General features: G+C 39.5%; 2 protein-coding genes across 2 annotated transcripts; both read left to right on the top strand.

Moving 5' to 3' along the window:
- The first annotated feature begins 380 nt into the window (after positions 1 to 380).
- fbxo36b (F-box protein 36b) lies at positions 381 to 4,395 on the top strand. The gene is made up of 4 exons (XM_008433336.2): positions 381 to 512; positions 1,162 to 1,270; positions 3,227 to 3,399; positions 3,719 to 4,395. The coding sequence occupies exons 1-4, from the start codon at positions 417 to 419 to the stop codon at positions 4,142 to 4,144; spliced, it is 804 nt and encodes a 267-aa protein (XP_008431558.1). The 5' UTR covers positions 381 to 416; the 3' UTR covers positions 4,145 to 4,395.
- Positions 4,396 to 8,291: 3,896 nt separating this feature from the next.
- Positions 8,292 to 14,759, top strand: grk7a (G protein-coupled receptor kinase 7a). Its single transcript, XM_008433334.2, has 4 exons — positions 8,292 to 9,088; positions 10,244 to 10,699; positions 12,614 to 12,894; positions 13,089 to 14,759. Exons 1-4 carry the CDS (start codon positions 8,492 to 8,494, stop codon positions 13,426 to 13,428), a joined length of 1,674 nt encoding a protein of 557 aa, XP_008431556.1. The 5' UTR covers positions 8,292 to 8,491; the 3' UTR covers positions 13,429 to 14,759.
- The last annotated feature ends 3,556 nt before the right edge of the window (positions 14,760 to 18,315 follow it).

The following is an 18,315-nucleotide window of genomic DNA, read 5'->3' as shown; positions in this document are numbered from 1 at the left end:
ACTGCCTAACTCGTCTCTATTGCAGATGACATACTTAACGCTTGAGCAGCAACATACTGCATGAATTGATGATGACACAGATTAGCATTTAATAAAGCTAATTTCGGGTTCATCTCACTTCCTGTATACTATATATATATATATATATATATGTATGTATGTATGTATGTATGTATGTATGTATGTATGTATGTATGTATGTATGTATGTATGTATGTATGTATGTATGTATGTATGTATGTATGTATGTATATATATATGTATGTGTATATATATATATATATAAGGTTTCTTAAATTGGGACTTGTGTCCGTATTTAGTACTGTAAACATAAAAATGTGAGCTGGTAAAAATCCTTCAATCTCAACAGGACATTTCCCGACTGGCGTTGTCATGGCAACGCCTAAACACTCGACATGGCGTCGCTTCTAACGGATCCATTGTTTGAGACTTGTGGACGGGGTCCTCCGCCAATTAAAGATTATTATCACTTTTTTGTCACCAAGTCAGAAGTAAGTAACTGCAGTGTACTGCACTGTACTGCACAACAGAAGTTTTGTTTTCTTTAAGTTTAAGCGATTGAAATGGCTAGCATAAAGTGAACGTTGGCTAAACCTGCTGCAAGACAAACTTTGCAACTTTTCCATTGGTTTTCTACTCCTAAAATAAAAAGCAGGTGCATCTCAATTAGAAGTCTTCAAAACGTGAATTGCATACAGTAATTTAATGTAAGGAAAACTTATTCATGTGAAGTTTCAAAACTTACAGATAAATTGCAAGCATACGTTTCTGTTAATTTCAATGATGACTATTAACGACTGGAAAAAATAAATAAAACAAACTTCCAGCTTCTCTGAAAATTGAAATAGTTAGGTTAGGTTATATATGTGACAAAAAAGACTTTAGTCCCAGAATTATGACTTAGTATTTTTAATCGGAATTCTGAGTTTTCTTTTCAGTGACCTTAATTCTTTTCTGTAGGTTTTTATGTGGAAATGTGGACAGACCTTACTTGCATGACTTAAGTATTTATGTTCCGTCATATGTCACAAATGCTTAGATGAAGAAAAAGGCTTTCACTGATATTTAATAAAAATAACTAGTCTGTGTTTTCCCCCTCCCTCATTTTAACTGGAGCTCCTTTACTCTGACTATTTCCAGATAATATGGAGATGGTGGAAGATCTCTCCCAGAATGGTGTACAGACACACCAAGCCTGGAGAGGTGAAGGAGTCTCTCAGTGACTTCTTGGAGGACATTGATCTACAGAGTGAGGCAACTATATATATATATATATCGAGATATGTTAAAACAGAGTCAGAGGAAATAAATAAATGTTTTGTCATAACTGAAAAACAAGCAAAAGAGAAAAGGCCAAACTAGTCATCAGAGTTGCCCAGTGGAACAGTGGTTCTGTAGAGTTGTCTCTGGGTACTATCCAATTTCTAAAATTTGTGCTTCCTCTGAAAATTACATCAATTTAGATTGTATAAAAACTTGATCACATTTATTTTTTTATAATAGTCTTAAGATCAAATCTATTCTTTACATTTGCTTTTTTTATTTTTTGATATGGCAACATTTTACATCAGGAGAAAAAAACAAAACAATATCAAACATTTAGTAAAAGTAGCCAGAAAAATTATCACCAGCACTGTGCGGTATTTAACACGAAAATACTAAAAGACCTTCTCCACTCTGCCTGTCACACACTGCATGGTGAATTGGAGCTCCTGCCATCTGGTAAGAGATTAAGAGCCAAAAGCGAGAACAACTACATGTAAACACTCCTTTATTACTGAGGACATTATTCGGCTTAATTTAAAATGTGATTAGCTAAAAATGATCATTTGAAATTTATTTTCTATAAGACTTGCTGTTGTAGAATCATCATGTCTCTGATTGTGTTTCATCTGGTTGCAATAGACTTTTTTTTAAAGTGGTGCAAATCGTAACAAGTAGAGGTGTGCCGATCGATCGGTCACCGATCATAATCGGCCGATTTCCGTGAAAAAGTGTATGATTGGTGATCGCCGATCACGGTCTCTTGTTGCCGATCACACAAACCGATCACCTGCATCTCATTTCGCAGCCTGCCTGTGCAGCTGGTCTCCTCTTTCCTTCACTGCGCAAACGCGCAGCAACAAATCCTAAGCGATGTGGAACTATAACGCACTGAGTGAATGGGGAAGTTTGCGTGTTGCGGCAGAAAATTGAAGCACGTGGGGTGAAGCACGTCAAAATACATCAACACAACGAATCTAATATGGCATAAAAACAATGCCATACTTGAGGAGTTTGGCTACATCGAGGTTCACTGCAGTAAAAAAGACATATGGAGGATCAGATAGCAGGTAAAGCAGCGCACAGCTACAAACACTCACCCGGATTAGCATGACGGTCAGAAAGCTAAACAAATAACCTGCAAAATTATTTAAGTCTTCGAGCTGCGATGTAAGACGCTGGTCCTGCTCTCACTGTTGAATCGCTGCTCCGCGCTACCAGAAGCGGCGCTCCTTCTGCTCCACCTGGTAGTGACTCTCACACCGAACCTCTGCTTAAAGCTGCAGCATCTAACTTAAAAAAATTAATTTTACATACGTATTAAAACTTTCCTTGTTAACATGAGACAGATAATCTCAAAAAAAAAAAAAAAATCGATCTCCTCCCTGCTCTGCATAATTACTCTGGTCAGTCAAAAACAGCCAATCATAACTAACAGTAATCAGCTTGCCGCCATGCTATCAGGAAGTTTTCATTCAGTAACTCTGGATTGTTTATTGTAATGGATCCTGTATTTGCCTTTGAATGTTAAGTTTTATACTTGAATTTTTTTGGCAATGTTGAGAGGTTTTATTTTGGCTCTTTGCGTTATTTAACCTCTTCAGAACCTTCATATGTAATCAGTCTGTTAAAGATAGTATTATCAATAGTACAATTTGCACAATGCCTGTTTTGTTTAGTTTTCTTCTTGGAAAAAGTTATTAAAAACAAGTTTTTGTCTAAATTAAGGTGAATTCATGGTGCCTTTTTCCACATAATGTAACCGGTAGTGTTTATGATAAAAAAAAATAAAAATAATTTTGTGATCGTATCGGTGATCGACCCTCATGGGTGATCGGTATCGGTATCGGCAGGAAAAACCTGATCGGCACATCTCTAGTAACAAGACCTAAATACTATCCAGCACAGTCTGTAAAAAAACAACTATGGCCTCCTTTTTCAGGAGAAGTCAGAGTGGTCTTTGGAGATCATGTCTTGGAGTTCACCATGGCTTTGTGCGAAGGCCGTTACAATTATCTTGATCGACTGTCTGACTCCCTCCTCCTACGGATAATAAACTTTCTGGAGCTTGAGGATGTTGATCTGCTTGGACAGACCTCACGCAAGTTTCAGCAGGTGAGTTGCAGAAAAACACTAAGAAACACAAATGAAGTAATTCTCTATTACTGACGCACATTTTGTATCATTTAAATTTTTAGACACTGTACCAAATATTTAACTTTTTTTTTTAATTGCTTCCATGAAATCCAATAATATATACAGTCAAAACATTCTTAAACTGCCTTTTGTATTCACTCAGGTTCTTTGCCTGATGTTAAAATGATGATCTGAAAGATTAAATGTGACAAACCATTAACAGAAACAAAATCTCTAAGATAGAATATCCTTCTTTAACGACACTGTATTCTACCGTGAAGTGTTTTTTCCCCTTCAGCTGTGTGGGTCAGAGGAGTTCTGGGAGCAGGCAATGCGTCGCCATTGCTGCAGCATTTCTGACGAAGTGGTGTCTCTGGCGAAGGAAATAGGCTGGCGCACCGTTTTCTTCACCAACAAGTTACATCTGCAGAAGCTGCTCAGCCGCAGGAGGAAGATGTCTAAGGAGCAACAGGAAGGCCCCGGCACTGATGAGGCGACACAGTCAGGGGAATCTTCCACTGAAAGCTTTAAGGAGGAAATTGTCTCTGGTGCTGGAGCTGATCCAGACTTTGACAATATAGATCCACAAGTTGACAGCACTGAGCCACAAGTTGACAGCACTGAGCCACAAGTTGACAGCACTGAGCCACAAGTTGACAGCACTGAGCCACAAGTTGACGTCTTCAACCGTAATGCCACCTCTGGTTCAGAGGTTGAAGTATGAGTCCATCAAACTCCTTTGCTGACCGCTTCAGGGACAACATCAGGTTATCTGAGGTTGAGACGTTGACTCAAAACAGGAAGTTTTGACAGGAAGACTTGAGGCAAAACCTTCTGCTCCCTCCCTATCTGAACAGGAGCACAAAGCCAATCTGACTGACTTATGCCTCATTAAAAATGGCTAAAATTTAAGTTCAACTCTTATAGTTGTATTACTAATGTGTGATTAAATATCTGGTTAGTTGCTCATTTGAATCATGTTTTTCTTGATTTGTCTGTGTTACTTGTTTGATTATACCTAAGTCTTACTTTACAGTAACAGGAATAATTTTAATGTTAATGTACATTGAAATTTACAATTTATAATTCAGAAGAGCTAATTCATTCAAATCAAAAATATAGTGTGGCCTGTCATAGCAATTTTAGCTAAATTTAGCAATACACTGTTAGCTTATAGATGGAGTGTGTTACTAGATGTCAATATGCTAGTGATAGCCCTCGTGCTCATAATAGCATTTGTCATGAATGTGTATGAAATAGATCATTTTGATACATGCTATGTACATCATTTTAGCTAACCGTCGCATTTGAGCTAAAATTAGCTTATAAAGTTGTTGTCGACAACTAACCCTAAATGGAGTATGTTTCTATAGGGCAACATGCTAGCCACCATGCAAATAACATTTTAGCTAAAATTAGCATTTTATTTAATTTTGATATAATTGCTAAGCTTAACATTGAAGTCTATGTTAGTCAACATAATAGTAGTAGCCCATATAATATTGACATCATTTTACCTGACTTTAGCATTTTTGCAAATGTTATCTTATACACTGCTGTTTGTACACCAGAGGGAGTAGGTTACTCAGTATTTTAGTTAATTTTGGACATTTTCCTGGAACACACTAAACATGTACACAAACTATCCTTTTTTAAGGTTTGACTCTCCAGTTTGAGGCCTGCAGAACCTTACACCCCACCTGAACTTGTGATTCGGGTCTTACAGATACACACTCTTTGGAAGGCCCCTTTTAGCTTTCTTCAGAAATGTTCTCATATGAAACATGTCATAGTTAATAATTGCTTCTTGTGAATCAGATCTAAAATTGGTTTAAAACTGTCAGCAACTATTTCTTCCCTGTCAAACAATCTTCTCCACAGTTGACTTCAAAAGAAAATCATTCTGTAAGGATGCCAACATTACTGGTCTTGTTTGTATTTAATACTTACATCAGCTCCCTCCCTATTTTCACAGGAGACACATAAAGTAGGAGTGTTAATAGGATTTATGGTGTGTAGGACTCAGAAGAAGCCCCCTAGGGGGCACAAGCAGCCAAAGCTAATGGACTGGTCTATTCTTAGCTTTCCCTGCCTGCCTGCTTGAACCACTTTATTTGGAAGAAATGTAGTGTTTACAAACATGTAAGGATTATTCATATTTTTTGATCAGGTTCCAGTTTTCCTCTACTCTGAAAAAGTTAGTCTTAAGATACTGAAAGAAAAGCCGGAGACAAAGGGAAAGAAACATTGGGAGATTATCAGTCTGTCCTCCATGTTATTCTTGAGACCTAAGAAGCTTCTTTGCTCCCCGTTTTACAAACAGGCTGTTCTCCAACAGATTGTGAAGCACTGTGCATGTAGATACTGAGCAAGCTCTACACCGGTGGCAATAGGACTCTGTTGCACAGCGCTGTATAGCTGGTTTCTTGGAGTTGTTGGAGACTGTTGGGGATCCTGAAGGCATTTTTTTTGTAAACTGTGATGACCTGGGACAACAACACTCCCAGTGTTGCAAGTGGTGGTGCAAGACACATTTAAAAAGATTACATGTCAGAACATAAACAGAAGAAGAAAAGAAATTGAATAGGATACTGGCTGCTAAAAATACTTGAACAGACTCCAGAATATAAAATCCTGAACTATCCCTTTAATTTGTCTCCCTGCTCCGCTGGGAATGTGTGCCGCCTCTCCATGTACAGAGCTGTCTGGTGGGCTTAAGAGGATTGAGTGAAACAGTGTGAAGACTACATAACATCTTCTGAGGCACTAGCACAGAGTGGTTCCCTCATCTTAACCCTAGCTAACAACCCTCCACCAACCACCAAGCTCGGTTAATTACCCCAAGGTTAAAGCAGCAGGCGACTCATAGATCAAGCATAAAAACCAACTGAAATAAAACATCAGAGGATCCTTTTTGGAAACAATCCTGTGAACTTATCTGGCACAGTTCTTTATTTTCAACCACGCTCCTGTGATCCATTGCAACCAAGTGACTTGTGAAGGCACCGAGGCCCAATGGGCTCTCTGGGAGAGTAACTCTGAGCAGCAGAAGTCGTGTGTGAGGTAAAAGTGAAACTTATGGAGGATCTGTGAGCTTTCAGCTTACAGCTCTCTCCCTCCCTGACCTGGAAACAGATAAAACTCATGGCCTCTTTTCATCCACTCAGGAGGCTTAAGGGCTTCACTGACACTATGATCCATTTACAAGTCCACACTGTCATGGCTGACTCAATGACTTGGGCGCTGGCTCTCTTAGATCAAAATATTCTTAAGCTTTCTTTTAGCCAGTGAGAAATTACAAAGAAATAACTAAAAAAATAAAATAAAAAACGGGAAATATTGGTATTGTTTTCTTCAGTAAAGTGGTTTCATGAGGACCTTAAGTATAACAGATCCCTCTGACTGTTTTTATAAGCTGGGTGATCTGTGAGGAGTCTTCCTAGGCCACTCGGAGAGGGTCAAAAGTTCTTACATTGGTGGTTGTGGACAGCAAGCAAAGCCTTTGATCTTCTGCAGGACACTGACAGCTTGAGACTCTTTGAGAAAGGATTAGCTAATATTATCTCAGGTTTATCGACCTGAATTGGCCCACACATTACAATAGATGAAGTGTTGGGATTGCCTGCAATTAAAATTGTTTCAGAAATTTTAAAATGAGGTTCTATGAAAAGGTTATAAGCAGCTGAAATGCAGTAGATAACAATCTTGGTGATTTATTAAATGGTCTAGAAGGTGGAAGCTAACAGCTAGTCCTAGAGCGGCAAATGCCAAACAAAGCACAGTAAAGTATTTTCCTTGAGTCCATTTTAAACTATAATTTAGCTTTTTTTTTTGGATTGCCTTTGTAGTAATGGATTCTTCCCCCCTGTGTGGCTTTTCAGTCCATGTTCCATTCTGAGATGATCAACTGGTCTCCTTCCTGAAAAATATCATAGCTGGACATTGCCATGGGCTTTATCCTTGTACGTAACTGTTCTAACAGGTGAATGTGGCACCTTCACTCATCTTGAAATTGTACCTGCAGCTATTGAACCAAACTACATAGAAAAGCTGCTATTAGACTACTTTTATTAAATTTCATATGCAATAAAAACTGCTCCATTCTACTTACTCTTTGTCCAAAATTATTAGGGCCCAAGTAGCCACATGCAGCTCCAGAACTGCAGTTTGCAGACCGTCAGTGCAGGTAAACACCTGGTTTTAGTCACATCTGTAACATCTGCTTGTTTCCCAACCAGGATGTTCTTGGAGATTATCTCACTCAACATGGTCTTCATTATGACAATAAAAACACAGTATTATTAGAAATGTGTTGCAGATTTTTCCCCCTGTTTTTTGGTGATCAAGACATGGCCATTGATGAATTAGAGTGAATATTGCCAGTAAGAGTGTTGGGAGAGATAAAGAAGCAAGCAGATTACAAGTGAGCTCACTGCGGTCCATGTTCTGGTGAGACAGGCAGGAGAAATCTAACGATGCCCGAGATCTTTCCCCATTCCATGTGTGCACATGTAAATTATATCTTGTGATAACATGAGATCATAACTACACAATATTCAATTCAATTTCACAGTTGTTGTGTTTTAAGTAAATGCACATATAGACATACTAGATTCATTTAAATGTATCCATGACATATGTAAAAAAAAATTTTCTGGTTGTTTCTGTCTTTTGATCTTACTGTGCACCTCACTACTATCTGCATGGTCAACAGAATCCAAAGGACCACTGCTAGACTTTAAAAAATCAGGGACAGATATAGAGGTCTTCAAAGCCTCTTACAGCAGAGCCCGCTTACGATTCCCTTTCCGTGTACAGCATCCTTGAATAGACCACACAAAGATCCTTAAGCCAAAATCCCTCCTTGGTATTTAATTCTAAATGAGTAATTACTGGGTGTGTCAGTGTGTCTTAGGTTTGCAGGTGTGCTGTGTGCAGGAGCTCATTTGCACGCTGGCTTTGGGAGAGAAGTGCACTCTCACGTAGACGCACAAACTCCAAGTGGGCATCCTTGGGAAGCCACTGAAGAACCCAGTCACGTAGGGGGGAAAGAACACATAAAACCGCCAAGATGTGTGACATGGGGGGCTTGGATAACCTGGTGGCCAACACGGCCTACCTGAAAGCACAAGGAGGGGATGACAAGGAAATGAAAAAACGCCGCCGGAGCTTGTCTCTTCCCAAGCCGGAGCAGTGTGCTGCCACCAGAGGAGGCATCGAAAAGGACTTTACATCCATTTGTGAAAGGCAGCCTATAGGGAAAAAGCTTTTCCGTGATTTTCTGTCTAGTACCCCTGAGTTCAAACTTGCTGCAGAGTTCCTGGATGAACTGTATGACTGGGACCTCGCTGAAGGTGCAACCAAAGAGAAGGCTCGGCAAGAAATTATGAAAAAATACTGCAAAGCTGACTCCAAATCCTTCCTGACCTTTCTTACCGGGGAGCCTGCGGAAAAATGCAAGTCTGTGACAGATGCCAACTTTGAGGAAGTGATGAAAACCCAGGTCCAGGAGGGTGTAAGAGAATTTCTGAAAGGCAAGCCTTATACAGAATACCAGGCCAGCCCATTCTTTGACAAATTCCTTCAATGGAAGGAGTATGAAAAGCAGCCCATCAGTGACAAATACTTTTACGAATTCAGGACTCTGGGAAAAGGGGGCTTTGGTGAGGTAAGCGTAAAAACTTACTTTTAAATATAGATATGTATCTTTTATACCTCAGTCATTTTATGAGGTTTCCAAATTCACGTTCTAAAATCCTACTGGCATTTTTGCATTTCTTGGTCGTAATGTAATTGCTGTTGATGAGAACATGTGGGCAAGAGGATTAACCTCATTTCAAGCTGACTGCCAAGCATGAGCCATAAAATCACAATTCATATTGTTGGTGCAGAATCAAATCTGATGACTCGACAGAAAATAAGGGCCAAAATAAGAAGCCATTGACTCAAATATTTAAAACTTATTTGTTTCGAGCCATCCAGGTATTTCAAAAGGGGAAATATTTGTCCAACAGAAGCGTTAACTGCCATTACTGATAAAAGGTGCGCAAATGATAAACACTACTATCCTGTAATGGCTTAGCATTACATTCACACACACAGGTCTTAGAACTGACCCTTGAGGAACTTATTTGGAGTTAGGGATTACCATTACTGAACCTTATAGCTGCTACCTCAAATGGCCTTCACTAGTATGTTCTCCATTTTTTAACTAAACACTGGACACTACGATTTAGTCTACATATTGATTGTGCCATGTTTCTACCTACAGCAAAAACTGATATTGATTAGAATTTTGGTTTAAGATGTGAGCAAAACAAGTCTCCAGGATGATGCTAAATAATGCTAAGGATCAGCTAGCAAGAGTCAAGTTAGTTTGACTCCTATGTCCAGTTTTTCAACTGCCTTGTACCCAAGCCAATAGATAATTGGATGATTGATGATTAGCATATCATACAAACTGGCAAACTAATGAAATGGTTTAACATTCACAATCAGAATAAGTGTCACTGGCTAAGTTTGTTTGCACAAAGAATTTGACCTTGGTTTCACAAACTCAGAACATATAGACATTAACTGTAAAACCTTCTAAGCCTTCTATAATAAACATTACATTGTTCATTAATGTGAAATTTTTTTAATTTTCTCAAGAAACAAAAAAGCTTTTGGTCATTCAATCTGCATAAATTGGTCTTTGGCTATGTCCATCAGCTTAATACCAAAAGATGATATTTTGGCTCTGTCTAGATATTGTAGAAGTTCTAAGCATCTATCATAATGAAGAAACCCTCATGTTTTCCAAACAATGTTTTTCTCCTTGTAGGTATGTGCTGTTCAGGTCAAGAACACGGGTCAGATGTACGCCTGCAAGAAGTTGTGTAAAAAACGTCTGAAAAAGAAGGGTGGTGAAAAAATGGCCCTTTTAGAAAAGCAGATCTTGGAGAAGGTCAACAGTTTGTTTCTGGTCAACTTGGCCTATGCATATGACAGCAAGACTCACCTGTGCCTTGTCATGACCCTGATGAATGGAGGAGATCTCAAGTACCACATTTACAACATAGGCTACGATGGCAAAGGTGTGGACAAGGGCATAGAGATGAAACGCATCATTCACTACACTGCACAAATCGCCACTGGCATCCTGCACCTCCACGCCATGGATATTGTATACCGTGACATGAAGCCTGAGAATGTTCTGCTGGATAGTCAAGGCCAGTGTCGACTTTCAGATTTGGGTCTGGCAATAGAGGTCGTTCCCGGAAAAACTGTCACCCAGATGGTGAGTAGACGGACATTGTGGCTGTGTGGTTTCAAGAACTGAGAAAGCATCTGATACACTGTACAACAGAAAGCTATTTAGAACCATCCCTTGTGTCTGTATGACTGATGTTAAGGCAGTAGTTTTTGTTAGCTTACTTTCTTAAGAAACAAAAAAGTCCAAATAAACCAGTATCAGTGGTACCTGGGTAGTGGGCTAATGTAAAGAAAAGGTTCAGCTCATTTCAGCATGTAGACATATTGTCACCCTTTGGTAGAGTTTCAGTGTAAATCCGGACAGGGATTACTGGTTTGTTTAAAGATCTTTGCAATTAGAGCCTCTAAATCGATTATATAACTCATTTGATCCTTTAGCAGTCAGGACAAAGCTTGAACATTTGTAAGCAATCAATTTGAGATACACTAACACATATGCTAATGCTTTTCTGAGCACCTTGATGGGAGAGATTTTATTTGTTCTATCCGGCTGTGAAAATCAACTCATCTTCAATGAAGGTCCCCAAGTGAAGGGCACCCTGATAACACTGAAAAAGAACAGCTTACCAGGACCAGACTAGGTGCCGATATTATAAGATTATGTACCAACATTTGAAAACAATGGTAGATTTGTTAAATATTTTGAGTAAAAACGCATTTAACAGATAAACAATCGAACATTCTAATAGTATATTAGTCAGCACCATATTTCACGTCAACTGTCAAAACAAGAAAACCAATATTGCCACTGGTTTTGTTCAGGACTTACTTGCAGGAGCAAAGAGTAAGCTCTTGGCTCTATGAAAGTCCAGTAAGCTCATTATTGAGCACTGCGATGCTCTCCAGTCAGCCAAAGTGACTGGGCTAACCTCCTACAGGCAAGCCTGGCTTTGGTCCCATAATCCTCTTACTGGGCATTACACAAGTCTGTCCCTGATTAGATTTGAGAGACTGAAGGAAAACTTGCATTGCATATGTTCAGACATGATAGTTTGCAATCATTTTCATCTTGGAGACAAAAAATTCCAGAGGTTGCCTCTGTTTTCCTCCTTTGTGTGAACCGGGTGATCATATGTGACATGGTGCTGGTACAAAACTACTAGGCATTCAAATCACAGATGTGTGGCAACTCAATCTTTGTGAAGGACAGATCTATAGGTGCCAAAGGTGTCCAGTAATCCCAATCATCAGTGCAAAAGACTTAAATAGCACAAATGGTGAGGTCCTCAATCAATGTCTACATTTATATACGTATGAGCAAATAGGCAGGGTGTGTTTTCTTGAGGGGATTGATACTGGCAATGATTCCAGGTCAGTTGCCTACCTGCATGGCTTTGCACTGAGGGTGGAGCAAAGAATAGAAAGGGATGATTTGGGCTGATAGTAATAGTCTTTAAGGTGTTAGGATATGTAAGTGCCTTGACTGACTCGAGGTGGCAAACAGAAATAGTTCAGTGCAGGTCTGCGGGGCGTGTTCTTTAGCTGGCATAATGGGTTCTGTGTTTGGATGTCTGGATGCATTTCTGCTGGGGGCTACAACATCCAGAAATGGACAGGCCTTATATAAGAGACAGGACAACTCAGGGTGCAGACACACACAACTCTTGACAGCTAGTAGGCTTAGCATTAGGATTAGGCTCCTGGCTTTAAGGCTGGCAACAGGGTCACACAAGGAAAGGGGAAAGATAAAAAGAAGGGGAAGTGGTGGAGAAAAGCAGTAGGGAAGGAGAATGAAAGGTGGTATTTCATTGGACAGTTCAATATGCATTTGGAAATGCATACTCTTAAGCAGAAATGTATTCCATGATCTAACAACATTCTCTAAAACATGTCACTCTTTCATTGACACGGACATGACAAAGGTCTCGAGTTCAACTCAACTTTTATTATGTTGACCTCAACTTTTCTAAATTTCCTAACTTTTATGTCTGCTGTCCAGGCTGGTACAGGAGCCTACATGGCCCCTGAGCTCCTGAGCAAAACACCATATCGGACATCGGTGGACTGGTGGGCCCTGGGTTGCAGTATCTATGAGATGGTGGCAGGCTACACACCTTTCAAAGGCCCTGAGAGCAAAAATCAGAAGGTGGAGAAGGAGGAGGTCCAACGACGCATTCTCAATGAGGAGCCAAAGTGGGAGCACAAGTGCTTTGATGCTCCCACCAAGGACATCATCCAACAGTTCCTCAAGAAGAAGATAGATGAGCGTCTGGGCATGAGGTAAGAGCAGGTTCTTCTGGTTTACATGATTATTAGGGATGGACAGAAGGTACCCCTGCTACCCCAACAGTAGCATCTTCAAATCAGCTTTAGTCAGGGCATCAGGCAGGGCACCAAGTTCAGCATTGGTGTTTAGCCTTTTGGTAATTCTGGATCTACATGAATTCACACATGTATTTTTCTCCTTTTAACAGGAACAACATGGAGGATCCGAGGAAGCACGAGTGGTTCAAAACAATCAACTTCCCTCGCCTGGAGGCAGGGCTTGTGGACCCTCCCTGGGTGCCCAAACCCAACGTCGTCTACGCCAAGGATACCGGCGACATCGCAGAATTCTCCGAGATCAAAGGCATCGAGTTTGATGCCAAGGATAATAAATTTTTCCAGGAGTTCAGTACGGGCGCAGTGCCCATTCCCTGGCAGCAAGAGATGATCGACACCGGACTGTACGACGAACTAAGTGATCCCAACAGGAAGGAGGGCGGAGGAGGTCTAGATGATGACAAGAAGTCCGGCACGTGTGCGCTTCTCTGAGAGGGCTCACGTTAGGCTTCTAACACCTCAGTAATTTGCTTTCTCATGGACAATAGCATCGGTGTAAAAAGTGGATCATGTTTCATGAGGGGTAAGGATTGGCATCTTTACAGAGAGAAAGAGCTTGTAAGGATGCTGATGGTTTAGAGGCAGGATGCTCCTGAGGCAGAGCTCACAAAAGCATGAACAATGACATGATGATGTATTTTACACATCATTCCTGGTCCACAACTTCTCTTAAAGACATGCATATTTCATTCTGTAGACTTGCAACCACATTGACCAAGAGTGACTGCTAGCAGTAAGCTGTTTTTTTATCCACACCAGTGTTTGCAGTGAAACCGCAGAAGTAAACTGGTGTCTGCATGGGAATACACTTGGAAACTGCTGTTACATGTACAATTGTAAAGATAGAAATGTAAACTATCTTCTTGTCTTTGAAATCGATCCTGCTGGATTGTGGAACATCTGCGTTTATCTACAGTTTCATAACACCAGAGGGCTTCTACTGTGAGGAGTGGGGTTTTCTTCCTCCACCGCATTCCACAGAGAAATTTGTAGTATTCCTTTTTCGTTGTGATCTTAGACCACGTAGTTACAGCAAAACACAGCATTTACATCCGCCTGACTTCTTAGTTTTATACAAACTATAAAACACGATTGTATGTGTTGTACATAAAGAGTTATGCAAGTATCTATGCACAGAAAAGGGAGCTTTATGTAAGTAATTTCAAGTTTAGAATGATTTTAGAGAAATGAAATAATACCAAACACCTCCCCGCTCTGAGTCTCTCCTGTGTTGGTGCTGTAACGTCCGACATAAGGACGGAGAGTGAAGCCCAGGGATGCTGGAGGATAGAAGAGTGCACAACTAGCAGATCTTTGCTGCGTATGATCGAGGACGATTTAGAAGAGTTGGGCAATAAATTCCTGTACCAGGAGTTCCCTGTCCACAGCCCTGAAGCTCTGTGATCATTCAGGGCTGTTTTTATTAGTCTAATGATTATTAAAAAAGAATAAAAAACTCAAGCTAGTCAGATACCATAAATTATTGTATAGTTTATGTTGAGCTGAGTTTAGAGACTTTGAATAGGCCAGTTGTTCTTGTTGATTGTCTCAGGGTCTTTATTTGTTTTAAATGGGCAGATCTCGGGCAGAGTTGAGTTTTTACCATTTATGTGAAAATAATTCAAATGTGCAATCATGTTCCTGTACATATGAATGAAAGAAAATGAAGTAATGCGCTGTGTAAATCTGAAAAAAAAGAAAAAAAAAGATCCTTTACGTTTGAATCAGCTTGAGGAAATTAAATATGTCTTTTGAAATCCGTGCTTCTGGTTTACATGTGTTTTTGTCACCTGCTGCCAGCGTCAGAACAGCCCAGATTGTGGCGCGTTACGCACTTCCCCATCACTATATTTACACAGAGACGGTGCTGCTTAGGACTCAGGAGTGAATCCTAAAAATATCCATCCCACTAATCCCCTCTAAAGATGCTGACTACAGCCAGGTCTTGGTTTCCACAAATTGGCAAGTTAAACTTTTAGCTGATTAGGTGATAACCCTTTTGCCATCTTAGTTTAAACCAGTTTCAAATCGCCTCAAGGTACTGGGCTTCAAGGTTCAATGCTTCTGACATGTGCAAGGTGAAGATTTGCATACAGCATTTTTTTTCAAAGTGGTGAATAAATGCTAAAAGCAATTATTCATATTTGACCACTAGTTTGAATTTACCATGGATTTTCTCCAAACGAGGTTGAAATAATATACAGGTTGAAATTGATACAGACTCACACTAGTATTTGGTTAAATCTCTCTCAACAAGTTGCAGAGAAACAACCTGCATTCTGGTCTAACAAGAATATTTTACCACAATTGGCAAGTTTGCTAGCTTGTTAGAAATGATTGTTTCCAATGATAGCTAGCCAATAACTGACGTTTGTCTGTGAGTATTTAATGCACTAGTTGTGTGCTGTGAAGCTTACTGGAAATGACCTGCGCTGTAAACAACCATCCTCCACCTTGAAGAGAGAAGTGTCCATCCTAACAAAGCGGCTGTTTATGTTGATTCAATATTTTAAGGTTTGGCCAACACGGACTGAACGGCTTTGTTCACTCCCTCCACTGCCATTACTAAACTACAGGCAACTGTAGTTTAGTTCATGATTTCTCTGTCTGTTCATTGATTGGCCAGGTTGAAATTCTGCTGGAGGAATCAAAGTCAGTGGAAGAAACACCTAAATTTGCACATAGAAAGGTAGCCGCCTAGCTCTCAGTCTCCTGGCACTTACACAGATTTTACGCCAGACTGTCAATAATTCTGAGGTTGGTGCCTGTCCAAAAAACTTAAACCTGTTTCTTCAATTCTAAAAACCAGTTTTTTATGTGTGTTTGGCACCACTGACCTGTTAGAACATTCAGATGCATCAATATTTCAAACATCTAGCTGTTGATTTGAAGTCAAAGAACTCAGAAGCTGTCCTCCTTCACTATGTCATTCAGTTTTGTTATTAAATTGAATTAAAATGATTTACTAATTCATTGTCTTAACTCACATCATTCAAGTATCTTCAGAGAATCGTGGATGGTGACGCTGTGGGAAGAAAGGATCCTCGGGAGCAGTCAGTCTTGCAACAAATCTGAAGAGGCTTCTGACTGAAGTCTGTTGCAGTCCGACTCAGCAGAGAGGATATTCCACAATAATATGACGTGGATGCCATCATCAGTTGTTGACTAGCACCGCTAAGCTTTAGCCGCTCCACTTTAAATTGCTGTCTGGTTAGAACTTCCTCCATCTCTCTTTCCTCTTTGGTCCTGCTCTGCATCCAGGCAATTTTATTCATCAGTTTCTCTTTGGGATCAATAAAGCATTTTTTTTTATGCTACCAAGCACACATCAAAACTGCTCTTATGCTGGATAATGCAAGATAACTCTAAGCTTATAGAATAGCACTGACCTCCACCTTGTTGAAAATGTATGGATTATGTCTGAAAGCAAGATCTGTGGAGGGAAACCGATCAAATCAACCGAGTTCTGCCAGTTCCAGTAAGATGAATGGATAATTGTCCAGTCAGAATTGGGTCAGGAGATAGTTATGAAAATGATGTGGATTTTCTACAAGTTGTTGAGGGACACACATCAGAATATGTGTGTGTGAATGTGGAAGGTTGACTTAAGTTCACCAAATAATTTCATTCATTGAATTTGTTGTAATAATCTTACCAATCCAAAAAGAACTGCATCATTCAAAGCCCTTGAGTTGATGATATTCATTTTATTTTGAATGTTGGGAGAAGAAATTTATGAAAACTCAAAAGAAATATTATTTGCCTGTCAAAGCTAAAGATCAACACTTAAAAAAAAATTCCCGAACAAGGATATGGTAAAATGTTGATACATTTTATTGGCCTCATTGAAACTTGAGATACCAAGTGGGAAAATCTTTCATCTCCAACTTCTGCTGTTTACTGCCGTCCAAGTCAAGGACAGTAAGAGCTTAGGAGCCATTAAGGTGGATTTTTGCTGCAGTTAAAGCCCAGGAGATTATCTCACATTTAGCAGGAGCTGCTGTGACTGCTGTTACTGCTGCTGCTGCTGCTGCAAATGAGAGTGAAGGACAGAGCTTCTGCAGCTTTATAGGTGATGGAGGTGATGAAGACTCAGAGGAGACAGAAGATAGGACTTATTTTACATCTGTTCCTGATGTTTTCTGGCCTCAGCACCAAGTGCAGCCTCTGGTAGGTCCAACATGACCACTCTATCTAAATTAGCTTAATGGAAACACATGGAAAAAACAACAACAAAAAAATCACGTTTTAGATTGATCATTTTTGCGCTAGGATGAGATGGTTTTTCAGTTGCATTGAAACAGATGTATTTTCTAAAACTGCAATAGAAACCCCTTTTTTTTTTCAAATCACAAGAGTCACAAGATAAACAACCAGATGTTGCAGCTGTACCTGCATCAAGAGGTTAGGGTTCTACGAGACACAATCCTCAGATTTTTATTACAAAAGCATGTTGAGAACAACTTGTATAATCTTTTTACTTGACACAAAATACATTAAAGTTTGTGATTGCTGTATATGAAAACAATCTTGCATGTCATGTTTATGGTTGTCTTGTGAAGAGGTCAGGGTTAGTTCATGTCCAGCTTTGATAGAATTATGACATGAAGAGTGTAGCTTCAGATTGTGCTCTGAAAATTGCATAAATGGTTCCATTTTTGATCATGATAATGATCCTAATTCCACCGACCATTTACCAGCAACGTTTATAGAAATAACATCACATTATTGAAGCAGTGCTGGATTATTGTAAAACTAACAAAAGCCAGCCAAGATCTACAGTTTAACGGAGGCTTTACCTGTAGATGAACCTGTCAAAGAATGCTGTTAAATAAATTGATATCAACTTTGTTTTACCCCTATCAACGCTAAGGTGGTGGTGTATGTACAATGTTTTCCATTAATTTCTTCTGTCACTCCTTGGTCTCTCTGGAGCCCCCACGTGGTCACAAAAATGTACTACAATAAAAATGAGTACGTTATAAAAAACTCGTATTTGTCTTTGAAGAAACCCGATCTGCAGTGCAATTACTTCCACCACCCAGTTAATAATAACTTATCTGAAGATAAAAATTTTATTTTTATTCATATCTCTATGCTAATCTTATGTGATGGCATGTGCTTTATCATATAACACAGGGCTCTGGAAGTAAGAGAATTTTCAGAAGATTAGAAATAACTTACTAGAAATAATAATTATGTTTGAAATCCTTCCAATCTCTCTTTGAGGAACCCAAGCGCTCTGACAATCATACTTATTAATTATAAAAGGATACTTGAAAAACTAAATATGACTCAAAATATATATATGGAAAAAAA

The sequence above is a fragment of the Poecilia reticulata genome, linkage group LG17 (assembly GCF_000633615.1).
Source record: "Poecilia reticulata strain Guanapo linkage group LG17, Guppy_female_1.0+MT, whole genome shotgun sequence".
NCBI lineage: Eukaryota > Metazoa > Chordata > Actinopteri > Cyprinodontiformes > Poeciliidae > Poecilia > Poecilia reticulata.
Note: the sequence above shows the minus strand (reverse complement) of the source record. Positions and strands in the feature narration are given on the sequence as shown.

Excerpts from the sequence above, each read along its gene's own strand:
- fbxo36b (XM_008433336.2), top strand. The coding sequence starts at position 417 with ATGGCGTCGCTTCTAACGGATCCATTGTTTGAGACTTGTGGACGGGGT. Across the intron at positions 513-1,161 it reads TTTTTGTCACCAAGTCAGAA|ATAATATGGAGATGGTGGAA; the intron begins GTAAGTAACTGC and ends GACTATTTCCAG. Across the intron at positions 1,271-3,226 it reads GGAGGACATTGATCTACAGA|GAGAAGTCAGAGTGGTCTTT; the intron begins GTGAGGCAACTA and ends CTCCTTTTTCAG.
- grk7a (XM_008433334.2), top strand. The coding sequence starts at position 8,492 with ATGTGTGACATGGGGGGCTTGGATAACCTGGTGGCCAACACGGCCTAC. Across the intron at positions 9,089-10,243 it reads GAAAAGGGGGCTTTGGTGAG|GTATGTGCTGTTCAGGTCAA; the intron begins GTAAGCGTAAAA and ends TTCTCCTTGTAG. Across the intron at positions 10,700-12,613 it reads GAAAAACTGTCACCCAGATG|GCTGGTACAGGAGCCTACAT; the intron begins GTGAGTAGACGG and ends TCTGCTGTCCAG.